Source organism: Ruditapes philippinarum, unplaced genomic scaffold, assembly GCF_026571515.1.
Source record: "Ruditapes philippinarum isolate M1 unplaced genomic scaffold, ASM2657151v2 ctg4589_1_1_1_1, whole genome shotgun sequence".
In the NCBI taxonomy this organism is placed as follows: domain Eukaryota; kingdom Metazoa; phylum Mollusca; class Bivalvia; order Venerida; family Veneridae; genus Ruditapes; species Ruditapes philippinarum.
The window spans coordinates 32,992-52,967 of record NW_026857876.1 but is presented as its reverse complement, the minus strand read 5'-3'; the positions used below and the strand labels follow the sequence as shown (position 1 = coordinate 52,967).

General features: G+C 31.4%; 1 protein-coding gene across 2 annotated transcripts; it reads right to left on the bottom strand.

Moving 5' to 3' along the window:
* Positions 1-3,843: 3,843 nt before the first annotated feature.
* LOC132751327 (uncharacterized) lies at positions 3,844-15,616 on the bottom strand. 2 transcript variants are annotated; one of them, XM_060741491.1, is made up of 12 exons: positions 15,522-15,616; positions 15,219-15,266; positions 13,601-13,733; positions 13,299-13,391; positions 11,644-11,723; positions 10,467-10,605; positions 10,099-10,206; positions 9,688-9,803; positions 8,746-8,892; positions 5,969-5,986; positions 4,978-5,181; positions 3,844-4,713 (listed from the first exon to the last, which is right to left on the bottom strand). In XM_060741491.1, exons 2-12 carry the CDS (start codon positions 15,259-15,261, stop codon positions 4,442-4,444), a joined length of 1,353 nt encoding a protein of 450 aa, XP_060597474.1. In that variant the 5' UTR covers positions 15,262-15,266; positions 15,522-15,616; the 3' UTR covers positions 3,844-4,441. The 2 variants fall into 2 exon arrangements, with proteins under 2 accessions (XP_060597474.1, XP_060597473.1); XM_060741490.1 differs by lacking the exon at positions 15,522-15,616 and having other exon boundaries at positions 15,219-15,498.
* Between the last annotated feature and the right edge of the window lie 4,360 nt (positions 15,617-19,976).

The window sequence follows — 19,976 nt, the reverse complement described above, 5'->3', positions numbered from 1 at the left end:
TAAGAATGCTACGGACAAAATTTGGTGATCCTCCATTAATTAGTTCTGTAGAAGCAGACGTTTAAAGGTATTTCTTTTTAAGCTCTGTTGACTCCTTGAAGGGGCCATTTGAAATGACATTAGCAAATTTAAGTGTAACTGTCACAAGGATGGTACAGACGAAATTTGAGATAAATCTGTCAGCAGTTTCAGAAAAGAAGACGATTGTTAACGCATGACGAAGGACGACAGACGCCGGAGTAAACCCTTTAATACTAATAGCTCACCCTGAACCTTCGGTTCTCGTGAGCTAAAAATAGCAGTTAAGAATACTTTTTGAGGAAGACCTCATGTACCCCTAGGCACGAATGGGTATCTGAGTAGAACAACCGACGTTCCGTAAGCTAGCTGGATAGCTTCCTCACAGGAAAGAATCCAATGTTCCTTTCGGGATTTGAACACTTAATGGTGAGGGGCTGTCAATTTTGTCATAATTGTTGGTTTTGTTTTATGTGCTCTTTTCCCCAAATATAAATCAAATCCGTCCGTAACAAAATAATAACAATTTAAGCAAATTTATTAACAAAGTCAATTTAAAGTCAAAATCATCTAAGTATAATTTACATGTCGGTTTGGTCATAATGGTTATTTTGTACACGTATATATCAAATCCGTAAATAAATATCAAAGATATCACACGCTTAATTTATTATTTATCTCATAAATTTCACGGTCATATATGAATTATTTTGATGTCACTCCAGTTTTAAATGATCTTTTCCTGAAGTATACATCAAAACCGTAAATAATTATGCAAATTGGCAAATTGGTGAATAATTCATTAAATTGACTTGTAGTGTCATCGTTAAATAAGGTCAAGGACAAGGTCAATAAAATATTTATGTCATAGAAAGCTGTGCCCTAGTATGAAGACAATCCATGTTTAACTGTTAAAGTTATAGTCAATGAAAGCAAAAAAAGGAAGAAAACAAATAAAATCAATTGTAAAATTAAAATAATTTTAACTTCAAGGTCAAAATAATTTATGAATCAATATGTTAAATTGAGTTTGATATATTCAAAAACATTGTCTACATAAAGTTTGAAGAGAATCTATACATAGATAACTAACATATAGTCAACCGTATCAAAATTTAAGCATTCGTCCTAAGTATTATATATTATCCAAGTCTGAAAACAGTTCAAACATATATAAGCAATTATACAAAAAAGAAAAACAAGCAACTTTCAAATACTTGACTTTCATAAGTAAAGTTTAAGTTTAGTCCAATTAATTTAAAGCTCTTGTCCAAAGAGTTGTTGTTTCCAAGTATGAGGGCATTCCAATGAGAAATAAAGAAAATAACCAAGGTTAATGTTTTCGGATGACAACTGCAACGGGAACAGCATCGGCAATGTCAACGACAACACGACATATCGTAAAAGCTCATAGTTTGTTTGGTTGGTGATATAGTCGTTTCAGAATGTGCATATAGCATATTCTTCCTGCTAGTAAGGATGTGTCCAAGTAACCCTATTTATGATAGCATATACATGTATAATGTCGCTTTCTAAAACCAGAGATTTTTTAAGATATATTTGTGCTGAAATCCAAAAGCATGTTGCATTTAAATGCATACCAATTATCTGAGAAAACTTGTCTTTTTGTTGCAACCACACACAAAAGACAACCGAATTTAAAATTAACTTAAACCATGGCCTTTCATATAGAATGGTCTGAAAACGTGCAATATAAACCCTTCCCGCTAAAATTAAACATGTCTCGGTATTACTCGGTATAGATTGCGATTCGAAACTGATGTAAGAAAAAGGCAAAATAAGATACAAAGGCAAAAATGAAAAGTCTTAAAACATGATGTTCTTTAAAAATATTTAATCTTGTGAAAAAGATAATATTTCAGAGAATGTTATAAAGCCATAAACTTAGAAAAACTTGATGTGCTTGTTCAGAATATTAACCGACAAACAACGCTATTTTGAAAATGCACCAAATTAAGCATCTTATAATTTGATTAATTAACAGTAATGTACTATGCCATATCACGGTTGGTAGATAACCTAATCACGTGACTAAGCCGAGACATCTTTTTTCGTAAAGTTGGTGCGACTTCAGAGCATTCTTTTTCTATCAGTTTCTATTTGTCAAAAATATTCAAAGATGCCAGTATAATTCATTGATATACAAAAAACATAACATCTAATTCAGTCATTTATGAATGTTAATTATACGTTTCAAGTGATTGCTTTAAGATGGGTCAAGTCGTCAATTATGTGGGGCGAATTGTTATGTTGTAAAATCGAAGATAGGACAAGTCGTTATTAATTTGTCCAAAATGGTAGTAGCTTTGGTTGAAATATAACATCAAGTGCAATTAAAAATGATTTTATAAAACATAGTATACTTACAAATCGAAAATTGAGTAGCATAACAATCATAGTTTTTTTGTTTTTTTTGTTTGTTTGTTTTTTTTTTTTTTTTTTTTTTTTTTTTCATTTTATTTTTTTGTTTGTTTTTTTATATAGAATAGTATTTGTGTAAACCTTTATGGACATTAGATCATTTTATAATTTGAATGCCAAGAGTCAAGGTCAGTATGTAAATATTTTAAAAATTGCCTGTTTTCTTCACAGGTCAGCGACTATGTATCTGGGCCCGCGTGTCTTTGCAACGAAATCTATTGTACGACACGATTTAAAATTGAAAAAAAAAACAACAGAATCCCTAAATCAAAACGGTAAAATTGAAACGTTGTAAGCTCAATTTGATTGAGTCTGTACATAGACGGTACTGGAAATTAAAAGATACCGTCCAGGCACTCAAGCACCGGCCTAAGCAGAATTCATATATCAAAGGAGGAAATTGCGAAATTTGGAATTTATAGAAACATCAGCAGATGTGTTTATACGATATTTTTTATTTTAATGTTGTATTGATATAGCTACTTTATAAAGGGTCGTATTTATCAATCAAACTTTAAACATGCCGAGACATGGTTAAAAACAGATCACCTATTTATTAATTGAAATAAACTCAAATAAATAAGTCACTATAATCTTTCACTTTGAAGGAAAGCTTTGCAAACATGAACCATAAACAGTCTACGAGCTTGCACTGTCTTAGGGTTAATGAATATAACAGAGTGAAACATTATAGGTCTACCGCGGGTATTTGATGATGGTATATGCATAGAAGATTAGACAGTTAATCGATGCCAATTCTGCAAGTTATGTATTTACGATTCACTGCGGTTTACTATGGTGGCTGATTTGTGCCATTTGTGTTTTCGTCCCGCGACCCCGCCAAGCGAAAAGTCGAAAATTAACAAATTAAAATGGCGGTGCACGAAATGGCGAAAACACGCTGATTAGCGGGGGCGCGCGGCGAAGTAAAATAAATAAAACTTCGCCCTGCGAGGGCGCGCAGCGAGAATTAAGAAATAAAACGGCGGATGCGCGGGGCGAAGTTTAATAAAATAAAACTTCGCCCTGCGGCCCGCTAATTAGCGTGTTTTCGTCCCGCAACCCCGCTAAGCGAAAATTCGAGAATTAACAAGTTAAAATGGCGGGGTCGCGGAGCGAAAATACGCTTATTAGCGGGGGAATTTGTGAAGATGTCTGTGATCTTTACGATTGTGTCTAACTCCAAAAGCAGCCTTTTGCCTCCCATAACAAATGACTGATGCTATATGTCCTGGGTATACGGAATTATTCTTAACGCCAAATTGTGATCGCAAAAACCCCTAACTGACTCAGTGACGCTTGGACAGAATGGACAGACATTTGAGCAGGTCACCCTTCAGGGCGATACAAATCCAATTAAAAAAAACAACATCAACATCGCAATAGTTTAACGAACATGATTGTATTCTTAGAAGTATAGAATAACATCTAAATGACAAAGTGGCTCTCATTTACGTTGTATTACGTTATAAATAGTGACCTTTTTGCATCATTAAGTGTGTGGTTAAAATGGATGTTTTTCAACGTCAGCGCTTGAAAGTCTTAATTTGTATTACTCCACCACTAATAAAAGAAAACAAGCCTAGTAAAATGCCTTCTTGCGCTTGTTTTCTTGAATTGTAATACAGTGTATAGAACATAGGAAATTTTCAGCCATTTTGGAATCAAAGATGGCTTCCACAATAAATTTTATTGTTTTTGCATCTATTCTTCTTGTTCACACTTCAGCAGACTACAATTAACAAAGCCTTTAATTAAAATGCCAAAAAATTGTTTATATATTGCCCATGGGATAATTAAAGTAAAATTATTGATTTTTAAAGGTCAGGGACTAAAGACACAGACGGGGTAGAGAAAAAACTGAATTCAGCATACTCGATATAAGTAAGTTCAACTACCTGCTTCTTCTGAAAAAATGCCGTTAGGATGAACATTTTCCCAAAATCAACCAGTCTATAACTTGTATTATACTTTATAACATTTATACTTGCATTGGCTTGTCTCTTTTACAACATTTCGGTATTTTACAACATTTCGGTATTTTACAACATTGCTTTGTTACAAAGGTACTTTTTAGAAAAACTTGTAGATCAGACAATGTTAATTCGTTATCAAACACAGGCTCGCATCGCATATCCCAATCTAATATCTTGGCGACAAGTCCCTTTACTGTCTTTTCAGAATCTCCATACTCAGAATAATCATCTTGTTTAAAATGAATAACAATCACGATGATGTTATTTTTGCAATAATCTGAAAGTATGGACAGAAATTTATATTGATGAAATAATAAAGATATAAGGTTGACCAAAATATCAAAAACAGTTTTCTTAAATGATAATTGCTAATATTTTGATAAGATTTCGAGTAAAAAGAAAGTACATTAAAAAGAGATTAAAGCTTATCGTTAAGCAAGGGGGACATTCTTGAAATAAACGGCATAAAATCCTCTAAGATCCATTTTCATGTTTCCACTAATCATTATGCATAAACAATGACCAACAAAATATGGCTTACTTATTTTATGCAATACACCATCGATATCATCTTTAAGTCTGGAATCGTTGATACACAAGATTATAGTTTGATTTTGCGTTTGTGGTTTAACATCTTTTTCGTCGGTTATAATTACTGGTTTGTACTTGTGTTTTGATAGGAAATCCTCTATCTTACGCTGTACCACCGTGACATCTTCGGAGCCACGAGCTTTCAAAATGTTGACTGTAACGAAACAAAAGAATTTATTTACATTACATTTACATTTTGCATACTTTTACATGAATTACTAAAAAGATAAAGGTTGAGTACAACAACAACAACACATACAAGAAAAAAATAGTTAAAATTTAATAATGAGTGTACATTGTAACAATCACTCACAGTCAAGGAAGTTGAAATAAAATTTTGAACGAATAACATTCACTATATTGTAGAGTATATACAAAGTGATGATACTTTTAATAAAGTTTGTATTGTAACAAACACTTTTTAAATTTCAACAAATTGCCAGATTTGATTCCTTTTGAATATTCCCCAAGGTTAATAAATAGTAAATATCTTTTATGAAAGACAACATATCACTCTACTAAATAGCAAGGAGTCTTCTTTATATATAAATAAATTAGCTAGTTTGTTTGTTTTTGGTTTTACGTGACATAAACATATTATAGGTCATATAGCGACGTTCCAGCTTTACTGGTGGAGGGAGACCTCAGGTGCCCTTCCGTGCAAGTTAAACGCTTTAAGTTAATAGGTCAAGTGTACCCTGAAAAAGAACAAGCCATTTTTAGAAACAAATACTGTGGAATAGAACTTAGCTGGAATCCAATATGATTTTCTTAACCCACAGTGATTTTAACATCTATTCTGCCTTTATTAGCTTACACAAATGAACATGATAAAGTACTGTTGTCTATAATAAGACCTGCATATCTTGTTTTTTGGAGAGAAAAAGTTAATAAATATCTGTTTATTTTCCTTATGAACAGTAAAAGAAAACTATACAAACCTTCTTTTTTGCAATTTCCTGAAAAAAAAGAAAAAGGAATACACAGCTCATTATGAAAACGAAAAACGGTTTTGGTGAATGTAAGTTTAAGAATTAGTTGGTTGCTTCGGTTAACTTAGTCAGTTGATGAAAACCCCTTAACGTATTTATTTTCCTTTCTATACAGAAAGTGTATTGTCAATGGACATCGAATGCAAAATATTGAGTTCTCATAAACATCCCGTTTACTCATAAACCGTTTTCATCGTCTTTGTCCTTTCGTGTTTTGCATACTTTGATATGGGAATGGGGGCGCAAATCCTTGCGATTGTAATTACGGTGACACACTATACCGGAAATAGATAAACCATTTTGTTTTCTATTATCAAGTCAAGTCAATCTTGTTTGTATTGCTTTATGCTGAGTTCACGCATTTTAATGTCAAAGAATTGATTCTCTCATTTTGATGTGAATAGTTCTTGGTTGAAATATGAACATATTTGTTTAAATTCTTTTTGTTTGTCAAGTTATTTGATTTTTCTAACCGTCAATTCCCTGCTTCATTTTAATAGAATCATTGCTGTTTTGATAAAAGATCAATAACTATTCATATAGAATTGGCATGATTCAGTGTATGAATTCAGTGAGAGTCTAGATTATAGCATATGTAAAATGGAATATGACTTTGAAAACAACTCATCAGATTTAATAAAAGCTTCGTTTTAAATTCAGATGTTTGAACCATGAAAATGCCCATTGAAACCAATAGTAGTTCTAATAATCAGTTAGATGATTAAATTCATATTTTTATAAAACAAAAAATTATTTTTTCCACCATGTGAGAAAGACCCGTTTACACAATTCTTATTCTCAGAAATCAAACTTTGTTAAATTTCAGAGTAACTATAAATGAATATTGTGAGCAAAACTGTTTTTAAATTTCTAATTTAACATTTTGCAAGAATAATATTTTTGATATTAATTTAATAAAACATGCTACTCTTACTTCCCCATTCTAAAATTGCAATTGTGAATGTGTTGTTATTTTTTTTTTTTCATGTACATAATTATGTGCACAACATTGCCATGGTTTAAATTTACTTTGCGTCTCTTTTTTATGTTTTGTATTGTTTTTCCTACAGTGCTTTTTGCGACGGACGCGCCCTCAGGCGCGTTCAGAGCTAAGTCATCTACACATGGGATTTCGTTGGCTACACTCGCGCAATGTGTCCTAAACCAATTAACAGCCCAAGAAATAGTACATGAATTTGATCCTTCAAAACTCCCATACTTTGTCTGGATAGCTTAATGTCTTCCATATTTAGCCTTTTCAATTTCAAATTAAGTTATCCAAGTTAAAATATTAACGTATATTATTGATAAAAACGTTGTAGTCCCGTAGTATTATTGCGCAATATGCAAATTACTGCTGAAACGATTTACCGCTGTCGAAAAAGTAGGACAGCAAATTATACTACAATAAAGTGTAACCTCTGAGTTCCAAGACATTATTAGTAGGAAATAAATATTTCTACATTATACAAAACATTATTATTAACAAATCAAAAGTTTTTCGTGACTCTAGGATATAACTCGCGCATTAATAAAGAAGAACTATTTTCGTGACTCATACCGCGGGTTTAGCTGAATATTCAGCAGTTATTAATATATTAGATACAGTTCAATGGCTAGTATAAAAATATCTATTTTTGAAAATGCATGTAAGACACTTTACCGCCATGTAGTCTTGAAATCATGGTAAGGAAGTTATAATATCAGTTCTACTTCCGATTCTTGTGGTTTGTTTACATATTTTACTAGGTCATGATATGAGTTAACCTTCGATATTCTAAAAATAGATTCTGCTTTAACCTGTTCTGATTTTTGGACAGGCGATTAGGAAGTACAACCAGCGGATTGTAATGCAATAGTTTTAGAAATGCTATACAATTGTAAGAAGCAAACAAGTTGAAAATGGAATTTAGTGTGAAGTTGAAAAGGACAACTAAACACTGTAGTGCTTAAGTGACATTTAAATTAAAATAAAAACGATGTGCTCTGGCCTCTACATCTTTACCTTGTAAATAAAAAAATCTAAGAAATACACTATTAATTGCTGATGATTTTAACCAATTTTTTTTTAATGAGACATATCCAAGAGAAATAAAAATACAAATGACTTATATTTTATTGTCTGTATGCCCACTATGATATAACACGAAGCAATTCTAAATAGCATTCTCAAATGTACAATGTATTATGTTTGAAGTTTATTTGCCTGGATTTATTCTAGAAATATTTCGTTGATAGTTTTTTTTTCTATTTACATATCATTTCTTAGAATAATTCGATAAGGACACTGATTTACAAGTTTGACCAGAGTTTTTAGGCATAAATTTCATTCTGTATTTAAGTGCTTGAAAGTAGAAAATCTGAATTATATCAATTTGGGACACAAAATATATTGCTCTACAAATCTCGAACTTGTATGGAACAAATTTTCTCTGTTATATATTTTGTGTTTTGTTTTTATTTTGTTTTGTTTTTCTAAAAGAAGCCTTGGTGTCTCTCCGGTTGCATGTCCGTCGCATTCAGTGCTGCAGCACTTTGATTTTCTCTTATGCTCGATTGGGCCTAGATGTATTGATAAAACTTTAAAAGTTGATCTATATTTGATAGACACAAAGACTTTTGTCTTTTCTGGTTACATCTCTGAGTAAATCAAACATCCTTCTATGTACATTAGCAACTGATATCGTCGTAGAAATATGTAAATTATGATAATAAAACAAACTTACCTCTACTAAAACATATGCATATATATATCACAAGGATTAAAGCATTGAAGGGAGCAATAGCAATAATAAGTCCTCTCATATATGATATATATGTCGTATCGTCCTTTTCGTCTTTGTTATCATCTACAATGTCTTCCACACGTAGATCTGCAATAATACTGATTTAAACAGACACATAAAAGAACATTACAACTAAAAAAATCGTCTAAAATATTACAAATTTCGTTTAACAAATAAATTCGTAAGTACTGAATGTGTTCGTTTTACTACAAGTTTTTTTCATATAAGAACTATTTGACTCAATTATCCATAGCGTTGTTACTATTATGTCCAACTACGTGTTCCAATATATATACATGTAAATCAATTAAACAAAAAAGTTACACTAAATTCTAACACGACCCGCATTTTCCCCTATTGAACATAGAAGAACCGAAAGTGTGTGCTATTTTGCTATAAAATCACTGTTTGACTTTCTTCGAGTTTTATGTGACGTAATCATTATACACGTGACGTAAGCACAAAAAATGTGACGCACTGACAATAAGTACGGAAACAAATCAGGCGCAATTAAGCTAATTATAATGTACGGCAGCATTTATTTGTTGATGTCGTGTTAGAATCGAAATAATATATCCAAATCGGTGATTTTATCGCTTGATAAAATCACTGTTAGTCGTTCGGATGCGCATCATTATATCTCTCGGGCTACGCCCTCGTGATATACTTACTTCCTTGCATTCGAACTCTAAACAGTGATTTTATTGAGTGATAATATCACAGTTTGGGATATATTATTTCTTAAATATCGTTTATGATATAAAATTCATTGATTGACACGTGTTATAAACATAGGATTGTTCGATCTCTTCATGAAATTGTATAGAATATTGTATAGTATATAAATAGTTTGATTTACGGCTAAAACTTTAGAATTATTACCTAATTGTGGTATTTTGACATCTGTGTCATTTATAACAAGCTGCTTATAAGTTGACATGTGATGTTGCCTGGTATTTGAAGACCACTTCAAAACATCCATGTGCTCTTTTCGTCCACTATATATGAGAAATGCTTATAATATTTGCATTCTCTAACAACTTTATTTTGAATAGTTTTCTTTTAAGTTTTAAGCATTTTGCCTATAAGTATTTATAAAATTTCTTATTAAAACTGTCATTATATACAAAATGGTTATATATTCAATTTAAAAAAATGGCTGTGCTAAGTATCTATTAAAGATCATGTTTGAAATTTATCTTCTCGATAAGAATAATTCAAAAGAGATACCTATTAGTTCTATTACATTTGTGTTAAGAATGGCAAATGATACATTAATAGAATTACACTTACTTGTTAGATTGTGTTGATATACTGGTACATTCATAAACAGAACTTTCATAATCAGTTTGAAATTTAAGTGTTACTTTAATTTCATACCGAATGTTCCGTGACACAAAACTGAAGTCAAAGAATATATCTCATAAACTTTCATCACTTACTTAAATAACGTTTTTAAAGCACTTTTACATGTCCATTATAACTCATATTAAACTTGTATAATCAATGATTATAATTATAATTATCTGTTTTAAGTTACGTCAAAGGTTTTTAAAGAACACTTTAACACAAACTAGTTTATAGCACTTCATGACACTCTATAGTACTATAACACACATTTATAATATAATAATTGAGAACTGTTTACAAAAACTACTTACCGACATTTCTGTGACGGATACCCTTTTGTTCTTTCAATCAAATAAGACAGGGCTTGATATTCAATTGTATCGTGCAAAGGAGTTGGCAGTGCAGTTGGTGTTTCCAAGTAAATCAAGAAGTTGCATTTATGACTGTTGCCTGAGTAGAAAAGTAAATAAGTTTGTGCGAAGACATTAATTTGAACATTCATAAAGGAAACGTTGGCTATTTCTTAAAATAAACTTGGTTTGAATGTTGTTGTTCCATTGATTTTGAAGGATCATGACACTGTGTTTATTTGACTTTAATTATACTCGCCACCATTTGCCCATATGGATGAGTCCTCAAGTATAGTGCTAGTCATTTTAGATTTTTGAAGGAAAGTGTAAGATACAGAAAGATGCAACAATTCAAATTCTCATCCGAAAGACAGTCTGGCAATTTCAATGGTCTGCCCAGCAACTGAACCCGCAATATCGAGGTTACAAGTCTCGCGCGCTATGCGGGCTTGTCTCTTTTCGATTTTCTTTTATACTTCTCAATTTTGCGTGGCAGCTGTGAAAAAGAGCACTGTGCTTCACTTTAGTGTTGTTGTATAATGAATGATTCCAGCATGCTAGTTTTTTAACATTGAATACCATTTATACCGGTGCTAGGGGATGGGAAAAGATGTTGCATTTTTTATTTTAACATTATCTCTCATAAACCGTCTCTACAATTTTTATTTTTATATAAAGCTAATTTTTTATTGCTTCCTAGGGATCATCAATTACCAGATTTCATAACTATATTCATGTTTAAAGTGACATTATGCCCATCCAAGGGTGTATAGTGAGTGAACGGGTGAAAGTCAAAATATGTTTTCATTTTGCCATAATTTCTTTTAATTTAATAATTAAGTTTGCATAAACATTGAATAACTCACAGATCCACACAAAATTTCTGTAAATATCCATAAGAATTTACCTATAACGCTTAGTTTATAAAAAGAGTGGGGCAGTCTTTTTAAATTTTAGACAGATTTATAATTTTACCCTTAACATTTTCCAATATCAACTGTTGGTCAATCACCATTTTGACAGTCAATCTTTTGAAATATAAAGTTAATTTAGCTCAACTTGACGATGAAAATTTGAGCATAATGTCACTTTAAATTTAGAATTTTAACACATTTTTAATCTTACTTAATAAATCTACCTGGTTTGCAAGGATTTTCGTCATTTATTATAAAGTTCGACGTTTGTTTCACATGTCTACCATCAGCTGCATTTGGAAATCTGAAGCAATATATAAATTATTTTATTATGATATGCCTATCCTCACAAGAATAACAACGCTTGAGATATTCAAATATCCAGTAAATATTCAATTTTCCTATGATACAACAATATGTTGACTAAAAAGACTCCTCAAACAATTCCAAACTTTAAAGGCATTAATTCTTTTAAACATGCACAGTACAATATAACAAAAAGCGTAATTTTTTAACAAATATATGTACAACAAGAATTTAAAAAGTATGTTGTTAAGGTGAAAATAACATAATAATGAATATACAGAATATTAGGGGGAACATATGAGATTCAAAACATTGAATTAAAAACCTTACTGACATATTTAATTTCTTTTATAGAAAATCACAGAACCCTGCAACTTAAAGATAGGCTACACTTAATACAATGCTTATCAAATACGAGAGGTGTTCAAATTATTATGAACAGTTTTAATACCTTCCTTATTATTTACTCACATGTATTTTATTGCAATTGATGCTCAGTCTTGGATCCATTGCAATAGCAAATCATACTACACCTTTTGGCCAGTTTGCTCCATTTTGTCTTTGAGAACCTTTTTAAGACCGGACATAGTTAAAATCTTGCGTTTCTGTAGACTATGTTTCGGGAGCTGCATCTGGGATTTTTGACATTCTGCGGGTGTTATGTAAAATAACATTGTGTTTGTAGAGAAAGTTGATTATGACTAAATGCCGAGTCTTGATGGAAAACCATATCATTCTATCTTCCAGGAAAAAGTTGCAAAACGTCTTTTTTGAGAAATAGCTTTAACACTTTGTCTTTGTAATATTTCATTTTCACTTTCAACCTTTTTTTGATAAACAATTGAGATGTCTTGCCATAGTAACTAGCTCAGGTGTAAACCATAGACCCTTGTGCAAATGCATCTTGTTTTACTAACTTCAGTTTGTTCAGGTCTGTCTGATTATATCAAACGTAGCAAACACGACGTCGACAGTAACTACACTCATAAAAATATATTCCGCAGTTACGACAGAGATATACAACACGGCACTTTTTTCTGAGTTTTGCTTTTAGAGTATTTGCTTTTACTCTGTTGACAGTGCCTAGAGACAAATCTAACTTAACTGTCATTTCTATTCGTGCGGGAGGAATCCTCAACGCAATCATATTACGGATTTTACATACAACGTCAAAATTAGCTGCTTTGCGACGTTTGGTAAAAGAGTAAAAAAAACACTTTTACCTGTTTTGTGTTATTTCAAATAGCACCTTTACCACGCTGAATGCGATGAACAGTAGCAAAAGAAACATTATGTCCCATCTGTTTTACTTGTTTCACAATGTCTCTGTAGGACATTTTCGCTTGTAATGCCCTGAACTTTTTTATTTTTGCTCTAACAATTTTGAATTTTCGACTCAAATGAGATGGGTATATGTATGATACACTTCTTTACATAAATTAATCGCCTTGCACAAGTTTTGTGAGAGCTATACGATCTTATAACGTGTTTTGATTGGGTTCAGTAATAAATGGAACACATCTCGTACTGACAATTTTTAAATTATTTTTTGATACGGAAAAAGTCAATTTACCTGTCTCTTAATGTGACACATTTGATACATTTCTGTTTGTTTGTACCTGCATACCTAATTAAAACTACACCTTCATATCTTCTTTGCATCTTTCTGCAATGTAATTTCATTGACTTTCAATGTTACAGTATAGTCTGATTGGTTAATATTTCTGTTATTTTATCTTTAGGTTAATGATAGCTCTTTTAATAAATGTTTTCAATTAAGAAAATGAAGATAAAGTAAAACGTGATGTTTTCAATATTATCTATGAATAAACACTTTTGTTGAAATTGTATATATTAATATTTTGTGAAGCTTACGGTTGTTTTAAAGTGCCTGTTTTGTTCGTTATGGACGATGACTCCTCAATGATACACCTTTTCGTGCAAGTCTTAAATGGTTCAATATCTTGTTGGTAATTTAGCAGCTTCTCCGGTGGTATCACTCTTTGGTCTATCAATAAAAAGATGTACAGTTTTCTTAAATCAATTAGAAATATATTGAAAAAAAAAACAGGCATGTTAAAAGCAATGAAAATTAGATGAAACTGAATTCATTTACATTGTGAATTCGAAGCCAGTAAATATATATCTTAAATTATTTGTCCATTATAATATCATTCATGTAATTGTTCAGGAAAAATCAAGATCGTTATGCATATGATGATTATTATCGTATTTATCGATTCAAATATTTTTTACAATGTAAACTCTAGATTGTTTAAAATTCTAAACGTTTCACTTTTTTTTCGACAATATCTTTTAACTTAAATAAAATTTTGATATGATCTTGTATATATATAACGTACTTAAGATGGGTATCTTGCTTTCCATGGAACATTCTAATATAGAATAGCAGGTTAAAGATAAGAATCTAGGTCATTCATTTAGGTCCAGATTTTTTATAAATGTAGCTTAAAATACAAAATAGGGTCAAAATCTTGGTCAGCTAATTACTTAACTTCAGTTGCAAAATCAAATTTTGGCATGTGGTAATTTTTTAAGGGTTTAACCAAAATGGTTCACTAAGGCAAAATCTAGGTCAGCTGATCTCGAAATAAATTCTGTGTCAAAAACCTACCCATGGTCACAATTTCATGGATATTTAAAAAATGTTATCACTTAGGGCCACGAGTTGAACAACTATAAGACATTGCTACATACTAAATATCCTGTTGGTTTCTGGTTTATTTTTTTAAAAAAAACAGACACACGGACGGGACCAATTTTTCAGCTTTGTTCATTTCGGTTTCATTTAACTTAAGCCTTTTCAGTAATTGTTGTAGATGTCAAGATTCATAGATTTTTTCCCTACTTGACTTGAAATCAAATGACACTTGTAGTGGGGTAAATTTAGACCCCATGCTCATGATTCGAACGAACCTACTAAAGGTCTAGAATAGGCGATTTGTTATATCAATTGTGTGAGTTCTGGACGTCTGGGTTTTGAAGAAAGATTTTTCATAAATATTTCTCTATATGACTATGTGTAATTAGAGAAAAGATTAACAAGGCAGGGCAACATTCGATGACCGCATCCCTTATGTCAACAGAATTGACCCTTTGCATGGGGCTAATTTTGACTCTAAACCAGGGTTTAAACATTATCAACAGAAGTCCTCCAGTCAGAGATTAAAAGAAAAAGATAAATTTTAACATTTTGTTATATGACTTTAGGTCCTTGCTTTGAAAAGATTGATATAAGTCCACTAGACTTTTTATGTTTCAGACAAAAGGTGTAACCATATTTGATTTCATGGACCAAAACATTTTACAAATTTTAGTAAAGCTTTACACTAGAAACATCACAGACAAGTTCAATTACTGGCATGACACTTCAATAAGAATATATGTACACTATTTAGTGTATGTGTATATTAAAAGACATACTATTAGTTTCTATTAATTAAATGAAACTAAATAAAAAAAATGCACTCACCTGTAATTACAAATAACACTAAAATCACAAACAGTCTGTTCATTTTTGCTGTAAATGAAATATTAAAAGCTTTATCTCTATGAACACAATATGTTGTAACTACGTTATAAGTTTGATTATACATTCGAAGTTGCTCTCTTCATTGATTGTTAAAAGAAAGCATTTAAAAAAAGATTAAAATATTCATTTTTTTTAAAAGTCGATCGTTCAACTTCTGATCATCAATCATTCCTTGAATTTCATCAAACAAGATACATCCTTGAATTTTTGTTTATTTGTGTATACAGTATATAATAGTCTTACCTTACTCCTAACCTGAGTTTATTACAAACTTAATTATCTCCCAAACTTGTACTTTGTATTTGACCATATCTATAATATGCGGTTCAAGTGTTTAATGATGATATAATGATTTGGTAAGCTATGGTTAAGCTGATAAGATAATAGACCTAAAAAGTAATTATATTATTATAACACAATACGCATCCAAATAACTCGTATATTGTTATTCGAAATTTGACTGAAAAAGGTAAAAAAAGATGCCAAGCTCGACACCAGAGCTGGTCATGCTCATGGTGAGCTTTTGTAAGAACAGAACAAATACATTCAACAATAAGGAATTGAACTTACGTTCCTCTTCAATCTATGCATGCAACAAATATAAACATAAGTCAATATACATGCATAAGCATATAGTTATATAGTCATAATAATACATATTACACAATTTGCAAGGTTTATGTTAAAGTAAAAGACATCAATATTACAAGACATAAACAAAACTATAATCTACAAATGTAGAGGATGAGCCATAAATCTTATACGTTAACACTAGCATTGCGAAGTGTTGATGCATGAAATAAATAGGTCAAATTATTTAGCACAGATTTTGTCTTTGATTTTAACAGTTCGCAAAATTTCTACATGCTTGTTTTTTTTCCAATAGTACTTTAGAATATACTGTTTTCTGAAGTCACTATATTTATTACACAGCAGTATAGTCTGATTTTATTGACCTGTCAATTATGAATACATTATAGGACTCATTTAAATATTCGATCCCACTTCGGTTTGGTCCGTGTAGTTTACGAGAATTAATGTTGAGTATATTAGTCATGGATTGAAAGTCACGCCAGCTTAATGTGAGGGTTTTCGTTAATTCACAATAGGACAGTCGGTAAAGAGAATGCCTGATAATTGAGAGGTCTGTGGTTCGATCCTTACTGTTGCCATTGTTTTAGTACTCTTTATTTATTTTTGCAGTATATTTTAATGGAACAGATTTGTAGTGTGTTTTACGGCATTGAAAAGACATTTATTGATTTTAATCCGTTTTAATTTTAAACATGAATTCTTAAAAAAACATGTTATTTAGAAAGAGTATATACATAACAAAATTAAGTAAAATATAATAAAAAAACGAACAACATAAAATAATCATGTATAGATTAAATAATGTTGAAAGTATTAATAAGAAGAAAAAAACATGAACCAACGCGGCCTCGAACTTATAACACGTATGGCACTCAGATTATAAACTCGTGATTTACCCTACTGCTCTATAATGCTGAGTACACTTTGTTTAGAGATACAAATTAAATTAAATTCCATCGTACAGCGTACATCTCACGGAACTTACCGAACATCTACCGAAGATTAATATACTGTGTGCATCGACCGTGTAATCAGTATGTAATTGACAGGTTAATAAAACCAAACAATACATTATGGTATTTATCTTCCAGTCCGTGCTTGATTCACATATTTGACAAAGTCTTTTATTCCTGTCTAATCAATTTCTACCGTAACTTCCCGTTTCTATCCTAAGGTTATGTGCCGATATTCTTATTTTAGATAGTAGAAAACTTTTGTTTTCGGCAACCTATTTAGATACTTTTCATAACCGAATTCAGTTTAGTTTTAATATGTCTGTATAATGAATACAATACACTGTTATTGCTTATATTCTCCGACCATTCTTGTTAAAATTTGTCAGTCAGCCTTGGTTAAACTCCATAAGAAAATAATGGGATTGTACCGATAACGGATTTTCCCATTCATATCCAAACCGTATGAATATAGAAGATTTCTTATATTACTAGTCCAATTGGTTTTACGGTGATTAAAATCCTTTAATGATATTTCATACAGCTCTTTCAGAATACAGTTATCAGAACTGTTAATCTTTAACCAGTATTTTACTGCACGAACATAGCGGTTAATAAATAACGGATACCTTCCTAGTTCGCCGTAAATGCTAGCATTGCTTGAACTTGTCTTCACATTAAATACCATTTTACAAAACTTTAAATGAATGCGCTCTAATTCTTAAGATTTTATTACTCCCCATACCTCACATGAGTAGTTCAAAATGGAAGCAACAAATCAAATAACTGATAATACGTACTTGGTGTTGAATATTGTTCAATAAGAAGTTCAAAGCTTAAGACCATTACCAGATAGAACGTTCGATTTGCATTAAAAGCTCCAGACGAGCTAAATACGACTTCTAACTAGTTAAAATTTGAAACAGTTTCCAAGCTAACACCATTGTAGTTCCATTTTCTGTTTCTTCTTGGTCTTCCATCCTTTTTGAAAATGATTACTTTAGTCTTTTCCGTGTTAACTTTAATACCCCATATTTTACAGTACTCACTCAATAAATTTATATTTCTTTGTAGACCATCCGGACTTTTGCCTAAAATCGACATTTCGTCTGCATACATAAGAAGCATTAATGTTACTTCGTTCAACAGTATTCCATTTTAACATTCTTGTTAATACATTTCGATGTTTTCAATAATCAGGCCATCCTTAAAAAATGTTCGTTTGCAGTAACGCGACCGACTCACAAAATTTGCCCCTACTCAAAATTTTTTTTCATGGTCTGGATAAAAATAATTTTTTTTTGGAATCAGAAAATTATGCCTTGTGCTTTGTTTTGGTTCTTTTAAAGGTTAATAGAAGAAATAAAATGTAGGTCTTATTAAATTAGAATTCAGTTATCAATTTATTAATTGTTACCAGATTATCAAAGCATATATTGTCCAGCATTTTGAAATTCCATGTTTATTTGGGAGTACAGTTCAATAAAAAAAAAATCGACCTACCTACCCACCTTAATAATTCTGGGTCGGGTTACTGCAAACAAACATTTTTTTAAGGATGGCCTCAGAGCATACAAAAATGGCGAAGTTCTGTCACCTTGTTTCAATCATGTAGCAAGATTGATAAAGTCAGTATTTTTCACAATGTTTAATTTTACTCCTCACTTCAGTATACATAGCTCTAAGTATACGTCTTTTTCCATCATTCAACATATTTTCCACTAAAGTATGAAGAGCAAAACAATCGTCTGTCGTAGAAAATCCAGCGCCAAATCCAAACTGCGCATCCGTATTAATATCATAGTTAATCTCATGAGGACCAACAAGTAAGTTTGTTATTTAGCACTGATGTAAACAGTGCTAAACAACTTATTATTAAAGTTATACCGCGATAATTATTAACCTGATTTGCGTGACCCTTTTTATATAATGGTATGATCAATCCCTCCATCCATTGATCCGGAAAATATCCACTATCAAACATTTTATTGAAAATATCAACAATATGTCCGATTATAATATATCCGGCTTCTTTAAAATATTCATTAATCAAGTAGTTAAAGGAGCCAGTTTAACCGCGTTTTAGAGACTTAATCGCTTCATGATTTCTTCTGACGTAATAACCCCGTCGAGCTCTTTATATACGGCACCCATATGATGTCAATATGGTTCAGATTTCTCTTACAAAATTCCTTTGCATCGAGATTGCCTGAGACTGAGATTTCCTCAGATATTCCTTTTAAGAAATTTTAAGAAATTCGTGAAAACCGGCTATATCAATATGTTCTCCTATTCTGTATTTCTTTTTTGAGAAGTACTACCAAAATGTTTTGGGATTTTCCAAGTAAGTTTTAATTTCGGACATTTTTAACCTAGTATATTTGTATTTCCTTCTCTTCAAAACAATTTTGTACTCTCTCTTTTTCAGATTAAAATAAGTTCTATTTTCGTCTGTTTTCGTACAATTTAAATATTGGAATGCTTTGAGGTATTCTTATTTCTTAATATGAGATTCGTTGTTCAACCAGAGACCTTTTGACAAGAAATTCTTCCTTTTCATCCAGGATATCTTTTGTGTATAAAGCCCGTTTGTTAACGCTTTTTTACTTCTTTTTGAACAGCGGAGAAGCAACATTGTTTATAAGACTTATAAAATCACTTACGCAATTGTTTATAGATGTTTTATCACAATTATCATGACCATTTAGTATAGCATTAAAATCGGGTAGTTTCGATATCAAAGATCTCCATAAAGTGTCTCTCTTATAGCTGTCCGATCGTATACAAGTATCTTCACCGTGTGTTTGTTGGTTATAGTGATCTTTTAATCCTGCACTATTAATCGAGAATGCTAATGGTGCGTGATCCGAGAACTCATTAAACTCTTGTATTTCAAAGGAACTTATCTGATCGAACCTGTCTTCTTTACACAACAGATAATCAATTGTACTGCAGCCACTTACACAGTTCGACATTTTCCAATCGACCGTTACAAATCCGTAAACCTGTACTTTTAAACCAATTGTAATCCATATGAATTGCTAGTTATAATAGTTAAGTCCACCAAATGCCCTAATAAAGGTTTATCCGGACAATAATCGGCCACATTTGCATCAAAATCAATACAATCTTTTTATAGTATCCAGCGATG